Source organism: Gopherus evgoodei, chromosome 1, assembly GCF_007399415.2.
Source record: "Gopherus evgoodei ecotype Sinaloan lineage chromosome 1, rGopEvg1_v1.p, whole genome shotgun sequence".
Classification (NCBI taxonomy): Eukaryota; Metazoa; Chordata; order Testudines; family Testudinidae; genus Gopherus; species Gopherus evgoodei.
In genome coordinates this window covers 285308320-285325263 of record NC_044322.1, presented here as the reverse complement: position 1 = coordinate 285325263, position 16944 = coordinate 285308320, and the positions used below count along the sequence as shown (strand labels likewise).

At 40.4% G+C, this 16944-nt stretch overlaps 1 protein-coding gene across 4 annotated transcripts in view; it reads right to left on the bottom strand.

The window, feature by feature from the left end:
• Positions 1-2241: 2241 nt before the first annotated feature.
• Positions 2242-16944, bottom strand: part of POC1B (POC1 centriolar protein B) — a 122976-nt gene continuing 108273 nt past the window's right edge. For all 4 annotated transcript variants that reach the window (XM_030548579.1, XM_030548580.1, XM_030548581.1 and 1 more), the window contains 2 exons: positions 4293-4517; positions 2242-3047 (listed from right to left, as the gene is read on the bottom strand). In XM_030548579.1, the coding sequence (XP_030404439.1) occupies positions 2943-3047; positions 4293-4517 (330 nt within the window). In that variant the 3' untranslated portion in view covers positions 2242-2942. The remainder of the gene's footprint in view (positions 3048-4292; positions 4518-16944) is intronic.

Sequence of the window (16944 nt, the reverse complement as noted above, 5' to 3'; positions counted from 1 at the left end):
ATATGGTGGGACTGGCTAGGTTGGGACACATGGGATCCCACATCAGCACCCGAGGAAGAAGCTTATTCCTTGTGACCATGGCAATAGTGCATCCATCAGGACTCGTGAAGAAGGTTCAGACTCTGAAGAAAAGGGAGCTGGGGAGATCATCTGTGGCTTTCCCTTAGGCGACACTACCTTAATTGGTGTCCTAATGGCAAAATCAGTTAGAACTGCTTGGTGTGGAGGTGAAGCCGCCGATGTTGGTAGCTTGGGCACCAGTGCTGGATAAGACTAACTGCTGGTGATGGCAGCACTGAGAGGTTTAATAAGTCTCTCATAACCTCAAACGCCTGAGGAAAACAGTCTCTTGGTGCTGGTAATGCAGGTGGTGTGCTACTAACCAACGCCAAGGTTGTTGGTACCTGGACCGTGGTAGATGGCTTAGGACACAGCCGCGATTCCAGCAGCAGATATTTCAATCTAGCTGCCCTGTCTTTTTTGGAGTGGGTCTTATAGCCCTTACAAATGTCTCATGTGAGCTCCCCCAAGGCAACTGGAGTGTGGGTCACTATCAAGCATTTGCCTTACCACAATACTGGCAGGGCTTGAAACATGAAGAATGTGGCATATCTCTGGTACTGGAGCTGGTATCCAGACTAGGTGATGGACCCACACAAACAAAAAATTTTTTTACACTAACCAATTACTAAAACTATACAACAGGTACTATTTACAGATTTCATTAGTGACTTACAGAAGCAAGGAAAGGGCACTCCAACAACCATCTCAGGCAGTAGGAAGGAACTAAGCGGATCGGGGGGATGTTCAGCCCTTTACGTCTACACATGAGGTACAAAACAACAGAGGGTGCTTGTGCCACCCCAATGGGACCACTCAGGGACAGACTCTTCAAAGAACTGCACACCTACAGTGGAATGGACATCTGCAATCACTCAAAGAACAACAAAATTATTCTGTTGATAAGGTTGATTTTTATTTTTAATAAAGGAAAGCTCATTAGGAGAAAATAGTAACTGCATGAGATTTAAAGGGCTACATTTCTAAGCGCTTATTGACATGATGGGGTAATAAATCCTGGGGGGGGTGATTTCCTATTTCAAACTGCACTTTGTTAAAGTGTACTCTAGGGAACCTTTAGTGCACATCAGCAGGGTCTACATGGATCAATTAATGTGAAACACGTTAGTGTGCTTCAGAAATCAAACCTTGTAGTGAGCATTGCTGCTCTGTGTAGACAAGCCCTTAATCCTCTCAATCAAATGAGGAAAACTCAGTGTTAAGGAAGAATGTGAAAATATTAAAATATAAGCAGCAAAGTACATTGATCTAAAAGTTAGCATTTATGTAGCCACACATTGTATAGTGGTATAAATAATTGCATAATCCAAGGTCAGATCTATCATAAACTTATAGATAAGACTGCAATAATGACTTTCATTATAGAAGATATTTTATAAGTCTGCATCCAGACAACCAAATTGAAAGGCTAGTTGCCTATGAAATATCTCTTCCCCATCAACAAGTACAGTTCAAGACCAAAATGTAAATATGTGATCTGATCAGTTACATATATCGATCGACCAAATTCACAGATTATTATGCATCACAGATTCCAGTGATACATGGTCAGAAACGGGTGATCATGACAGAGTTTTAAATAACAATGTTTGAGATATGTTGTTTGCCCCTTTGACCTCAGTTCTGCAATCGAATTTCCATGGGTGTGCCCTTGTGCTCAAGCAGAGCTCTAGTGATTTCAGTGCAGCTCAACGCAGGAAAAGGAGTTCAGCTATATCAGTGGTCTCCAACCTTTTTAGACCCAAGATCATTTTTTGAATGTAAGGGCAAACCAGGATGTACCCTACTCCTTCCCTGAGGCCCTACCTCTTTCCCGAAGCCCTGGCCTGCTTACTACATCCACTCTTTTCTCCGTCGCTCGTTCTCCCCACTCTCTCTCACTTTCATTGGGCTGGGGCAGGGGTTGGGGAGCAGGTGCAGGCTCTGGGCTGGTGCTGAGGAGTTCGCAGTGTGGGAAGGGGGCTCCAGGCTGAGCCTTGGGCAGGGGTTGGGGTGCAAGAGGGGTTGAGGGGTTCAAGCTCTGGGAGGAAGTATGGATATAGGAGGGGGCTCCAGGCTGGGGCAGAGTGCTGGGGTGCAAGAGGGCAAACGGGGTGCTGGCTCTGGGAGGGTGGTCAGGGCTGGGGCAGGGGGTTGGGGTGCAGGAGGTGGTATGGGGTGCTGTCTCTTGGAGGGGACTCAAGGCTGGGGCAGAGGCTTGGGATGCAGGAGGGACTATATTTCATATTTGTAATAAAAAATCTGCTTACCCTTAAAAAAACAGAATTCCCTAAAATCCCCCTGAAATTTTTTAGGAGTTGGGCAGGTGGTATCACTTCTCTATGTGTACAATTTCTACCTGCTGTTCTTAAGGCAACTTCATTTTAAGTAAGTCTCACTTAGGTTGAAAAAGCTGCCTTACCTCCTTCCACAATAAATGCCTTCCATCTAAATTGCATAGTTTGTTGTTCAGTGTTTTTAACAAAGTTTCTTAGGCCTGCCTGGAAAAATATTTAAGTATAGGCTGCCAACTGATAGAATGTAATGAAGATGAAAGGTTGAGAGGTGGTAAACAAAATAAAGAGCGAAATCCTCACTCTATGGATGTCAAAGAGTCACCCAAAATGTGTATTAAAACTGTATTAATCTTCTGTAAACTACATTTTATTAAATATGTTAACCAAACATTAGTTTGCCACTGTGATTTTTAAAATATACTGCATGTGCTTTTTCATTTTTTTCTCCTTACAGCAACAGGTTAAAATAAGAGACAAAATTTCCTTTTTGCTTATTGTGAGATTAAATAAGGCATCATCATTTATTAATACCCTGAGAATGTATGAAACCTATTCAGCAGTACAGATCAAATACATTTGTACTTTTTATTCTCCTTGCCTGGCTTGAAGTAACATTTTGTGTTGATTTTCTAAGCATTCTTTCAGTTTATCTTCAGTCAAAGTCAGTCGCTGCTCCAGGATTGAAATAGTCTGCAAGAAGAGAACAGTAGTGTATTTTTTACATATTTCTGCAATATCATAAATGTGCACAATGCTTTATACACAAAAACAATAGCTTGTACTGAATAACAGAAAATACTATAACTGCAATACTGGCTTCAGATAGTTTACCATTTAAACCCAAAATTAATACTATGGCTTTTTAACTAAGAAGATTGTCAAAAGGCATAAACCTGCCTCAACAAAAATCTTACTGGAAGGTATTGTATCCCTGGATAATTATTCATCTACACAAGCTTTAATATAAATAAAATAAAATATTATCCATTAATGGAACATATTGTTTGGGTCTCCAGCTACAAAAACAAGCACTGCAGAAACAACCAAAAAGTCTTTTTTTTTTTTTAAGTACTAAATAAAAGGCATCCTCCAAGAATTCATTTTATTTCTAGAAAGGTAACTTTCTAGACAGTTCTGCTTTAATCTACATTATTCCACAATTAACTGATAGCCCTTTTGATTCTTCTGATAAATTAAGCATTTTCTCTCTGCATTTCTTTCACTACATTTATCTGGACTACCCCATTTCAATTAGGCAGACTTTGAATAAGTTACCAAGTAACGTGCAATAGCTTAAATATAAATTGGCTGGAGCTGAGTTACTGAGAGGACATGTTGAGAATTTTCAACTGAATCAGAAGCCATTGATTAATGCTGGTATTTGCTCTTCTCACACTGATTATTAGAATTATGCCAGTGCCTGGACTTCACCTTGATACCTAGAACCTGGAGCCCTCAGGCTGAAAATGTCTATAGTCCTGGAACTACCAAAAGATGGGGATGCTCTTCTCTTCACTGTTCTGCCTTTCTTACCTTGTTCATCCTCTGCCAGAGCATGATTGCTCAAGTTGGAATCTAACACTCTCTAGTCAACGGCAGGCTTCTGGTCAATCAACATTAGCAGTTACTACTGAAAAATCACAGCTTCACCAGCCAAAGAGTTAAAAATATAACAATAGCCTTTCAAAGTTTTAAAATGCCATTGGCAGTTGCATAACAAGAAAAAGCTTTTTACAGAAACTTCTATGTTGACTTTAATGAATTTAATTCATATGGCCAACATTTCATAAGATTGAAAGAATTCAGCAGGGTCTAACCATCTGTAAAGTCAGACCACACAACATTTTAATACTTTGGGTTACGAGGTTTTTTACCCAGAAATGAGGGAATTACCATATTAATTAAGGAAGCATTACAAGTCCATTGCATACTCACTAAAGTCAAAACATCCAGCTGCTCCACAATGTGCTCTAAAGCATTACCCAGAGCTGGCGAGATGCCTATGCGCTTGTCCACGGTACACACAGCTGGTTCAACCTCGTCCTCCAGCCTTCTTCTTGAGCTTGTGGGTGAGAACAAAGCAGGACGATACCGTAGATCTTCACTGCTCATATCATCTTTGAATGGGGAAATTCCATTTGAAGAGCCAGGTGTCCTTGACTTCATTCAGTTGGAATCAAAGGGGAAGGAAGGTATAAAGATCTACTTTTTTATGCTTCAAAAATATATTGGCATATACATAAGCACATACAAAAGGGTCAGTTTTGCTTTCTGTATAAGGTCTAATTTTATACCACATCCATTCACTCTCACCAAGGAGAGAATTTTGGCTGTGGCAGATATATAAGGGAACAAAAGTTCACAGTATATGGAGAAAATTCAGCAATCCTCACAGATGATGTCAACACCAACAACTATATCTTGGGTACATATGACTGAGGGATTAGAGGTTTTACTACTGGAGATTAAAGTCAATGTAAATCTTTCTTCAATAAAAGAGAAAGGTATCCTATACAACGGAAAACAGCCATAGATAGTTTTTAGTTACTCATTCAGCTACATTTTCCTGGGAAACTGACTTCCCCAAAGAACAAGAGGAGGAAAAGGTTGAAAGAGTACACACAACCTCAAGTCAAGGGAGAGAGAGGAGATTAAACTATCAAACAATGCTGATATATGAGCATTGCCTCAAGATCACAGTGACAGTATCAGTTCCTTTCATGCTGCTTTATTTCTGTTTTTCTTTGCACCCTCAGGAGTTTTAATGGCACTCTCATGCGAGGAGAGGCTGTGAAGTCACCAGTCACCAGATGGTCACTGATGCCAAGGGTTACATTCTTTTAATGCTTCAGATATCTTCCCTCTAAATAAACTTATGTTAGCAGCCACAATTTGTTTTCTTACACAAATTAGCCTTGTAATATCCATTAGATTACAAAAGAAAACAGAATACACGAGAAGTTAAAATTGGAATGGTCTCTCTAAAGGTTCTTTAAGTCTTGTAAAATAACCCAAAAAGCTTAGCAATGGAAAGAGAAATTTCTGAAATTTTACCTGACTAATCCTCCAAAATACTAATGATTTAAAACTGGATATATTTTCAAATTAGAGAATCGTAAAATACATCTTAATTCATAAAAAATCCTTCTCATGACCAACATAACTTTCTAGAACTTAAATCGCTGAATTGATTTAGTGTCCAATTTTCAAAGCTGGGGTGCTAGGTGTTGATTTAGGCAAATCAATCAGTAGTTAGCTAAAAATTGGATCTAAGTTCCACTGAAATCAAAAGATGTCTTTACATGGACTTCCATAGGAATAGGACCGGAACAGTAAGTAAGTAAATAAATAAATAAATAAATGAGAGAGATTAGGCATTTAAATAGCGATTTAGGTGCCCAAATGTTAAGCACCAGAGTCTGAAAAACTGGCATTTGGAATGTAGTTTATTTTAAAGTTGTTTGCCAGTCAAGACCTTGTCTGCAAAGCTGAACTGCAGCAATTTCTCGCATGTGAATGTTTATTAACTCAGGAGAGAGAGTTTATAAAGGATACACTGTACAGAACTTTCAGTATAGTGTTGCTAGCTGCTGCTATCTGATAATCCATAACATTTATACGCATCAACATTGTATATTCAAGAATATAGTATTCTAGTTGCAGGGAAGGGATGGAGTGGGGGCAGGAAGAGGCAGGAGTCTGGGGGAAGGGGTAGAGTGGGGTCAGGACCTGGGGCAGAGCTCGGGGGTTTTAGCCCCCCCGCCCCCACCGGCACATTAGAAAGTTGGTGCTGTTGACTTTTTGTATTTTTAGACATGTAAGAAGAAAATGGGGCTGTTGCAGCTTGAGAATTGTTGTTGTAGAAAGGGTACTGTTCATATCTTGCCTCTGTAGCTTTAGGTATGTGAAATGTCCTTCCTCCAGATCATAAAAGTATCTCAAACTCATTAAGATGTTTTTAGTTTTTTAGGATCCTCAGGAAATAGGATTAATAAGGCTCTTCTGCATGTGTGCCAGCCTATCAATTGGAAAAGTTCTCCAAAATCAGTTAATGGAGAAAAATAAGAAAAATAAATTGTGCTGCTATATACCAAAAATCATTCTCATCTTACAAACTATTAATATATTAGAAGAAATTTGATTTTCATGTTTAATTATAACAGGAAACTGCAAGAATGTTATTTTTTTTCTGATAATATTTTTGAAAAGCAAATTCATTTTCTTGCTCCATGAGTAATACATCTTTTTGTGAGATAAAAATGAAAAGATTATAAATGTGGTTAAGCAATACAGAACACAATCCTGGTCTTTTCTGAATGCTTACTGCTTTATAAATCAATTTTTCTGAAAAGTTATTAAAATGATTGCCAAGTAGTTCAAAACAAAACACACACACATTGATTTTCTGGGGGCAGGGAAAGAAGAATTCTAAGAATATTAGACACCTGTGGTTCTCAAAAATACTCGATCGTGCCCCCCTTTTTTGTGTCTGTAGTAGTTAATGCCCCCCGGCCTCGCACTACACAAGTACATATACCGATTTAATAAACAGGCAACTCTTAGTAAATATTAAAAACAGTAAGGCATTGATTCAAGCCGAGCCATTTAAGTACAGAGTAATAAACATTTTAAGTGAGATCATACTTGCATCACAACGCTGTTACCAGTATGACGGGTGCACCTGTTTTTTGGAGCACAGCAATTCTGTACTGGGTAGTGCTTGAGAAAGCTATCCAGAGATCCCCTTCTACCTTCAATTAAATATCCACACTGCATCGTAGGAAACGGATTAATGTACAGATGGCAATGACTCTGTATAATGCTATGCACACTTAACAGAAATCCTTCAAAACACACAGCGTCATCTAGAGTCAAATGCACAGCACAGTCGAGGACCTGATGTATCTGGAAGAATCAGCTTAGCTAGTTATTCATTGCTGTGAGGAAAATGTGTGCAGTATATTTCCTCCCCCTAAAACTTCTCACGCCCCCATCCCCCGAATACATTCCACTCTGCCTGCCTCAGTTTGAGAATCTCTGCCCTAAACAGTGACCTACTTGGTAGCTGAGGTTTCCTGTTAGTCTCGGTGCTGATACAACAGATGTATTTTTGAATTTCTGCAGACTGTAAGTAAATCAGACAGAAATTTCATTATGAACTCCTACAACTTTTGTTACTAAATCCAATACAAATGTATCCTTAAAACTTCAGGGAGAAAAATCTGTCAGCTTGAATAAGCAGCATGAGGAAATAAATAAAAAAGATTTTTTTTGTTGATTTAACAACAGAACAATGCTCTAACATTCTAGAACATTAGCAGTTTAACGGGCAGTGGAGAGTGTTTTGCAGCTAGGTACATCAGGCGGAAAGTCTTATACTATCTTAGTGTCTTGAGTAGGACCCCTGGGACACTGATATTGTCTGCAAAAAGACGACATGACATGGCAGGGAAGGGCTACATAAATAAGTGGGAGACAAAGAGATTTAATAGTTGTCAAACTTGAAAGGACCAAATACCTTCAATGCAAAAACAATCCATGCAGAGGAAAGCCACAAACATAAGACAAACCAGTGTTCTAAAGAAAAAATTATTTATCATAAATTGTGCCCAAAGAATCTGTAACTTAGTTATAAACAAGGAAAGAGCACTGGTAAAGGTTTACAAACTTCAATCAGATAATTTATGAGTATGACTACGTACTTAACGATTAATGGCATTAAAGACATCTAGATATGTTTCTATCAAAATATGGCCCACATTAGATGGTACAAGAGCAGCAATCTTCTTCACTTCTGTGAAGGAGCCATACCTGTAGAAATGAGAACTCTTACCTAATTTTCCTTTTGCAGCTTCTCTCCACATTCATCACTCATGGTCCAATGATTCCCACCTGTGGAATTTGAAGGCAGTCCCATGTTGCTGGAAGCTCCAGGACTAGGCCACCAAAAGAGTTCTTCCACAGCCAAAGAAACACTCCAGCAATCAATTATTAGATTAAAACAACTTGATCTAATATATTAAATTAACCTTAAGGCACCATATGTCTGTCTCCTTTTAGAGAAAAATTTCAATGTATATTCTGGTCATTTACCAGACTGCCAGGGTGGGCTGAATCCAGAGAGAAGAGCTAGCAGAAAGAAAATTATCATGTAAGACATTTCTCATTTGGTTGCACAGCTTCTCTACTCATACATTATTCATAGAAAGTAGCAAGAAAATGCCAGAAGGAGGAGAAGGATAAACAGAGTTTAATTATTCCAGAAGAATAATAGGAAGGAATGAGAGCTCCTGCAACGATAAAGCAAGATCTTTAAAAATTAAGACGTTACATGGAAATCAACGGATGCTTTCTGCAGAGGAATGGAAACTTTCTTTGCAAAACTTCGTGCGACGAGGTTCATATACTTTTCCACCCACTGCCGCTGATGGACTTCTCTGAATAGTTTCCCAGAAGCCTAACGTGCCGACTGTATCTTTTATGTGAACTGTCTTGAAAGGTAACAAATTCTTCTCTAACCAGGACATTATTTCCTATGCCACAGAGACGCTATGACCTATGCTTACTCCCTAGTTTTCAAACCATTGTATGGGTTCTTCCACTTTTACTGTTGGATCTGGTATTGGTTACTGTCAGAGAAAAGATACTGGACTAGATGGACCAGGGGTCTGACCCTGTACGACCATGTTTGCAGGTTTTGATGTTTGTTTATTTTTTTAAAAAAGACATCCCTACAGAGGTGTCTAATGAACTAAAGTGATGTGTACTATAAGGATGGAAAATTGTCTTGAAAGCATGTTTGCTTCCACAGTGAGTATGTCAGGGTCTATAGTGGAAGCTGGGTTGGCGTTCAGCATATTGTTTGTAGTTATCTACCCACAAAGGACATGTCTAACTGCATCAAAAAACCCACAGGTGGCCTATGCCGGCTGACTCAGGCTTGCAGGGCTCAGGTTAAGGGGCTGTTCAAACGTGGTGTAGACGTTTGGGATCTGGGACCCTGAGAGGTGGGAGGATCCCAGTGAGCCTGAATGTCTACAGCACAATTAAATAGCCTTTTAGCCCAAGCCCCTTAGCCCAAATCAACTAGTACAGGCCAGCCAAGGATGTCTAATTGCAGTACAGACATACCCAAAGAGGCATTTGGATGTTATCTGAGAATATCTAATTTTGCATTGAATCAAGTGCATTGTTCTATGTCCTCAGAAGGATTTTCAGTAGCAGCATTTTGAGAAACCCACTCAGGAGATGAAGCTGATGCATAGCACCAGCAATCCTAGCCACTGGAAATAATTGACTACTGATGACGCTTCAGGAAATGACTGATGCAACGAAGTTTTAGATTTTAGCAAATCTTTACCATTATGGTAAGATTACAGCCAGAACCATGTCTGATTTTACTTAGGATGAACAATTCTCTGCACTGGGATCAGAAGCTTCTCTTGATTTTGAAGAAGTAGTGGTTATGAATCTTTTCCAGAAGCAATTCCTTTATGAAGAGGTCTGCTTCTTTGGATACGGTACTGATTTGCACGTTGTCGGTGCATGGGTATAGGTGCGTAATGTGTGATCTATGCTCTGCTGTGACTACAACCAGCCTCTTAAAATTCTGGGGGCAGAGGTGGATCAAAAGGAAGAATCTTGAATAAGAATTGTGAGCTCCTGTACACAAATGCTCTTTTTGTGTTTTTGGTGCAGAAGATTTTGTTGGTTTAGAGAAAAAATTATCTAGGTTTCCTTGGAAACTCTTGTTCCAGATTTTTCCACCTGCCAGAGTAATCTTGGATACTCTTGGTGTTAGTAGCAACCAATGGATTGCTATGCTAGCTTTGACAGTGAGAGTTAAGCCCTCTCTGCAATCTCAGCTACAAATTTCTCTAATATTTCCCGCAATAACTTCACACCAGCAAATCTGCATTCATAGGATATCTGTTTAGAATGAGTAACGGTTATTACTGCATATAAAATGGCTTCCTTATAGCCATCAAGTTAGAATCCATTGCTCATCACAAATCACATCAAAGGTTTAACCAAGAGAAAACCCGAGATGTCTCCCTCCAAGCAAGACTCGCATCTCTAGACAATAAGCCACTTGTTTGTCACAACGGAAGCTTTCCTTACTAAATAGACGAAAAAGCTTTCATCTGAAAATCTATAAAGGCTTTAAAATTGCTGTGTAGTGTGTCATCACTCATACAGTCTATGGGGTCCTTTATAAGGAAGTCCCTTTCTGAAGGTACAACTGTGTCTTTCACTGGTAAAGCTATTTCTGCACCAATTTTAGGCATCCCAAATGTACACAATTTCTTGGTTTTTACATAAATATTTTAGTTAAACATTTAGTTTAGTCAGATGTTCACATTTGGATTTTATGATACTTTCAAAGGCATTAATAATTATTACTTTTGTGTGTGTGTTGGGGGGTGATGCATATGTCGTACTACCTTGCCTGGCTGTTTACAGGGGGAAGACAGGACTCTATTCATCTTGGCCTGGGAACCACACAACAGAGGGAGATACCTGTTAACCTGTCTCAACTGGGAAGTAACTTGCTAAATGGCCCTGGGAGCCTGAAAGACGGTCTGCCTGCTCCCATTGTCTGGCTAACATCCAAGAAAGTACTGTAGGAGTAACTTTAGTACCATTTAGGACTTTACTCAGTAAATCAGAATCATTCTGAATATGGGAAGAGATTTCTCACTTATCCCTCTGTAATCCCACAAAGGTTCAATTTTGTTGAGAGTGGGATCCTCATGTGCCTCTGTTCTAGTCACTGATTGCCTGAAGTGACAGCTTTAAGGAAAAAATGAGGTGGCAGAGTTTTCAGACTGTACAAAATTACTCAAGATAGTTAAGTCCAAAGCTGACTGCGAAGAGTTACAAAGGGATCTCACTAACTGGGTGACAAAATGGCAGATTAGAGAGAAAAGATGGGTGAGGTAATCTCTCTTTTTGGACTATTTCTGCTGGTGAGAGAGAGAAGCTTTCAAGACACACAGAAGCTCTTGTGTTACAGCTAAAAAAACAAGGTGGAACAGATTGTTTAGTGTAAGTAGTTAGCACATATTGAAAAGGACTATTCAAAGTAGAGTGGACTGTTAACACCTCTGCAGTCATAGGACAAAAAAAGGGATTAGCAGATTGTTGCAATAAACCATAAATCCAATGTCCATGATTTTTAGAGTCAAGCAAAGCTATGAATTTAAGTTCCCAGGCTCATCTTTTGAAGGTGGTGTGCAGGTTTCCTTTGAGGATGAGGACTGACAGGTCAGATATAGAGTGATGGTTTTGTGAAGTGTTCGCCCACAAGTGATATATTGTTTTTGTCTGTGTGAGTTCATTTGAGAGCATGGTGATTGTCTGGTTTCACTCACATAGTTGTTACTGAGGCATTTAGTGCATTGGATGAAGAATATCACTTGTTGTGATAGGCATGTGTAGCATCCATGGATCTTGAAAGGTGTGTTGTGGGGGATGTTGATCACTGTAGCAGTGAAGATATGTCTGCAGATTTTGCATCTGTTGTTCTGGCACGGTCTGGTGCTGCTTTGAGTTGGTGTCCTGGTCTATGGAGAGCTTGCTTCTGATGATGAGCTTGGAAAGGTTGGAGAGTTGTTTGAAGGCCAGAAGTGGGAGATCAGGAAAGATTTCTGTCAGGATGGGGTCCTCATGGAATATGGGTTGTAATTATTTGATGATCCCCCATATGCCTTCCAGTGTGGGGTGGTAGGTAACAACTAGGGGTGCGTGCTTAGAAAGGGTTTTATTTCAGTATTGATAAAAGTTACTCTCAGAGTATTTGGGTGGCCTATTCCCTGATGTAACCTACTTCTCTGGTGGAGGGTCCTTGTCTGGTGAAGGGGGTTCAAGTATGTTAAGATGTATATCGCAGATTTACTTCTTGGAGCATATTCTGTGTGATCTGAGTGCCTGGCTGCAGAAAACAGATTTCTTGGTGTATCTGGGGTGGTTATTGGGTCTATGAAGGTAGATGTGGTGATCTCTGGGTTTCTTGTATATGGTTGTCTGTATGTCATCTCTCTCACCAACAGAAGTTAGTTCAGTAAAATTTATTAACTCATGTACCTTGTCTCTCTAATATCCTGGGACCGACATGGCTTCAACTACACTATGTACAAAAATGACAGATGAAATTCAGTGTTGATGAGTGCAAAGTAATGCATATGGGAAAACATAATCCTAACTATAATACAAAAATGATGAGATCTCAATTAGTTGTTTCCACTCAAGAAAGATCTTGAAGTCATTAGAGATAGTTCTCTGAAAACATCTCCTCAAAATCCGTCAGCAGTCAAAAAAAGGTTACAAAAGTTAAGAACCATTAGGAAAAGGATAGAAAATAATACAGAAAATATCATAAAGACTACAGAAATCCATGGTATGCCTACACCTTGAATACTGCATGAAGTTCTGGACGTCCCATCTCAAAAAAGATATATTAGCATCAGAAAAGTTGCAGAGAAGGGCAACAAAAATGATTACGGGTATAGAATGGCTTCTGTATGAGAAGAGATTAAAAAGATGGGCCTGTTCAATTTAGAGAAGAAATGACTAAGCAGGGATATGATAGAAATCTACAAAATCATTAATGGTGTGGAGAAAGTGAATAAGGAAGTGTTATTTACCCCTTCACATAACACAAGGAGTAGGGGATCACCCAATGAAATTAATAGGCAGCAGGTTTAAAACAAACATAAGGAAATACTACTTCTTCACACAACGCACAGCCAACCTGTGGAATTCAGTGCCAGGGGACATAGTGAAGGGCAAAATTACAACTGGATTAAAAAAAGAATTAGGTAAATTCATGGAGGATAGGTTCATCAATGACGATCCGGCAAGAGGTCCTTAAACCTCCAACTGCCAGACTTTGGAACTGCATGACAAAGGATGGATCACTCAAAATAATCCTATTCTGTTCATCATCTTTGAAGCATCTGGCACTGGCCACTGGGCTACATGGACCATTTGGGTGACTCTGTTCATATGTTTTTAATATGGAGCCATCCTGCGGAGCAAAGGAGGTGTAGAGAGAGAGACACAGAGACTCATTTCTACTTTACAGAGTCAAACTCTTCCCCTGGCAGACCAAGGGTTTATGGCTGATGATCTGATGGCACAATTCCCATTCCATTGATTCATGAAATTTGATCTCTTTTCCATGGCACAATGAGGGTCCTTGGGTTGAAAGCCAGATAGGCACAATTCACATTAGGATGCAACCTGAGATAGGGCTGCACAGGAAGAACAGGTTTCTCTGAAGCCCAGATTTGCCGCAGGGTGGGTAGTGGTGGTGACAAGATACAGAGCACTGAGAGAACCTCTCGTGTAGGAGAAAAGCCCCAGGAAACACTCCCTCAAAGGAGAAGGCAAAGGAGAACCTCTCATTTTTGCCTCACTTGTTCATTAACAATATTAATTGCTGCCTTAGGAAGGAAACATAAGCTTTTTCATTTTTGGACCTGGAACATAAGAATGGCCATACTGGGTCAGACCAATGGTACATCTAGCCCAGTATCCTGTCCTCTGACAATGGCCAGTGCCAGATGCTTCAGGGGGAGGGGGAACAGAACAGGCCAATGAACAAGTGATCCATCTCCTGTCATCTAGTCCCAGCTTCTGGCATCAGGGGTTTAAGAGACACTCACAGCATGGGACTGTATCCCTGACCACTTTCCTAATAGCCATTGACAGACCTATCCCCCATTAACTTATCTCATTCTTTTTTCAACTCAGTTATACTTTTGGCCTTCATAACATCTTCTAGCAACAAGTTCCACAGGTTCACTGTGCATTGTGTGAAGTACTTCCTTATGTTTGTTTTAAACCTGCTGCCCATTAATTTCATTGGGTGACCGCTGTGTTATGTGAAGGGGTCAACACTTCCCCATTCACTTTCTCCATATCATTCATGATATAAGAGACTTCTATCATATCTCCCCCCTGCCCCAGGTTTTCCCTTCTCTAAGATGAATACATCTTTTTTGAGATGGGGAGACCAGAACTGCATGCAGTATTCAAGGTGTAGGCATACTATGGATTTCTATAGCGGCATTATATTTTTGTCTTATTTTCTATCCCTTTCCTAATAGTTCCTAACACTGTTAGCTTTTTAGACTACCGTTGCACAGTAAACAGACATTTTCAGAGAATTTTCCCCAATGAGTCTAAGATCTCTTTCTTGAGTGGAAACAGTTAATTGAGATCCCACCATTTTATACATAATAGTTGGGATTATATTTTCCAGTGTGCGTTACTTTGCATTTATCACTATTGAATTTCATCTGCCACTTAGTTGCCCAGTCATCCAGTTTTGTGAGATTTCTTTTAACTCTTTGTAGTCAGCTTTGGACTTAACTATCTTGAGTAATTCTGATTTACCTGCAAACTTTACCACCTCATCGTTCACCACTTTTTCCAGAGTACCTATGAATATGCTGGACAGCACTGGTCACAGTACAGATCCTTGGGGGACTAAGCTACTTGCCTCTCTCCACTGTGAAAACTGACCATTTATTTCTAACCTTCATTTCCTGTCTTTTAACAAGTTACAGATCCATAAGAGGACCTTCTCTCTTATTCAATGACTGCTTACTTTGCTTAAGAGCCTTTGGTGTGGGATTTTGTCACAGACTTTCTAAAAGTTCAAGTACACTATATCCATTGAATCACTCTTGAACACATCCTTGTTGACCTCCTCAAAGAATTCAAATAGATTGCTGAGGCATGACTTCAGTTTACAAAAGCCATGTGGACTCTTCCTTAACATACCACATTCATCTATGTGTCTAATAATTCTGTTATTTACCATAGTTTCAATTAATTTGTCTGGTACTCAAGTTAGGTTTACCAGCCTGTAATTGCCAGGATCACCCCGCAGCCTTTTCTAAAAACAGGTGTTACAATAGCTATCCTCCCAGTCATTTGGTACAGAGGGTGATTTAAGCGATATTTGAGTTCCTTTAGAACTCTTGGTGAGTTATTACTGTTTAATTTATCAATTTGTTCCAAAATCTCCTTTATGGACATCACAATCTAGGACAGTTCCTCAGATGTCACCTAAAAAGAATGGCTCAGCTGTGTGAATCTCCTTCACATTTTCTGCAGCAAAGATCAACACAAAAAATTCATTTAGCTTCTCTGTCTTGGTCTTTCTTGAGAGCTCCTTTAGCACCTTGATCATCCTGTGGACTGATCTTTTGTCTTACTTTCTGCTTCTGATGTACTTAAAATTTATTTGCTTAGTTTTTGTTTATTTTGCTAGTTGTGCTTCAAATTCTTTTTGGCCTGTCTAATTATAGTTTTACATTAACTTTCCTGAGTTTATGCGCCTTCCTATTTTCCTTAGTAGGATTTTACTTCCAATTTTTCAAGGATGTCTTTTTGTCTTTAACTGCCTCTTACTTTGTTGTTTAGTCATGGTGGTATATTTTTGCTCCTCTTGCTTTTTAAAAACAATTATTTTGGGGTATACATTTAGTTTGAACCTGTATTATGGTGTTATTTAAAAGTTTCCATGAGCAGAAGGTTGGAGCCTTGTCCTGGAGTCTCCAGCAGCAACAGTGGTCTGCCACTGAATTCCACAAGTGGCAGGAATTAGCCCATGAGTAATGAACTCAGAGAGAAGCTGTGCAACAGAATTCAAATTAGGGCTTGTCTACATCAGAAAGTTGCAGCGCTGGTGAGGGAGTTACAGCGCTGCAACTTTGAGAGTGTCCACATCTGCAGGGCATCACCAGCGCTGCAACTCCCTGTTTGCAGCGCTGGCCGTACTCCCGTTTTGTCTCGGGTGTAGAGGATCCAGCGCTGGTGATCCAGCGCTGGTAATGCAATGTAGACACTCACCAGCGCTTTTCTTGACCTCCGTGGAATAAGCAGGTATCCCAGCATACCTGAGGATACCTCTCTGGTAATCAAGAAAACTCCTCTGCCCTGTGCTCACCTGACCCCTCCTTTAAATACCCCGGGAAATTTAAAAAATCACCTTCCTGTTTGCTCAGTCAGGCGTGGAGTGCAATTAATCAATCAATCATTCAGCGACCATGCCTCCACGCAGCAAACGAGCCCCAGCATGGACCAATGCAGAGCTGCAGGATCTAATTAGTGTGTGGGGAGATGAGGCTGTTCAAGCACAGCTGCGCTCCAGAAGGAGAAACTACGATACCTATGGTCAGATATCGCAGTCCATGATGAGAAGGGGCTACGAACGGGACGCCTTGCAATGCAGAGTAAAAATTAAGGAGTTGAGGAGTGCATACTGCAAAGCCCGTGAGGGAAACCGACGCTCAGGAGCAGCCCCCACAACCTGCAGGTTTTACAAGGAGCTGGATGCCATTCTTGGGTGTGACCCCACCGTGAATCCTAGAAGCACGATGGAGAGTTCAGAGCAGGGAGAAGTGGGGGACGGTGTAGAGGATGAATACAGTGATACTACTGGCGTTGAGGGGGACACCCCGGAGTCTCAGGACACAGGCAGTCAGGAGCTCTTCTCTAGCCCTGAGGAGACTAGCCAGTCCCAGCAGCTGGAAGCGGACGTTGATGAGGAAGCTGAGGGTCGTGCTCGTGG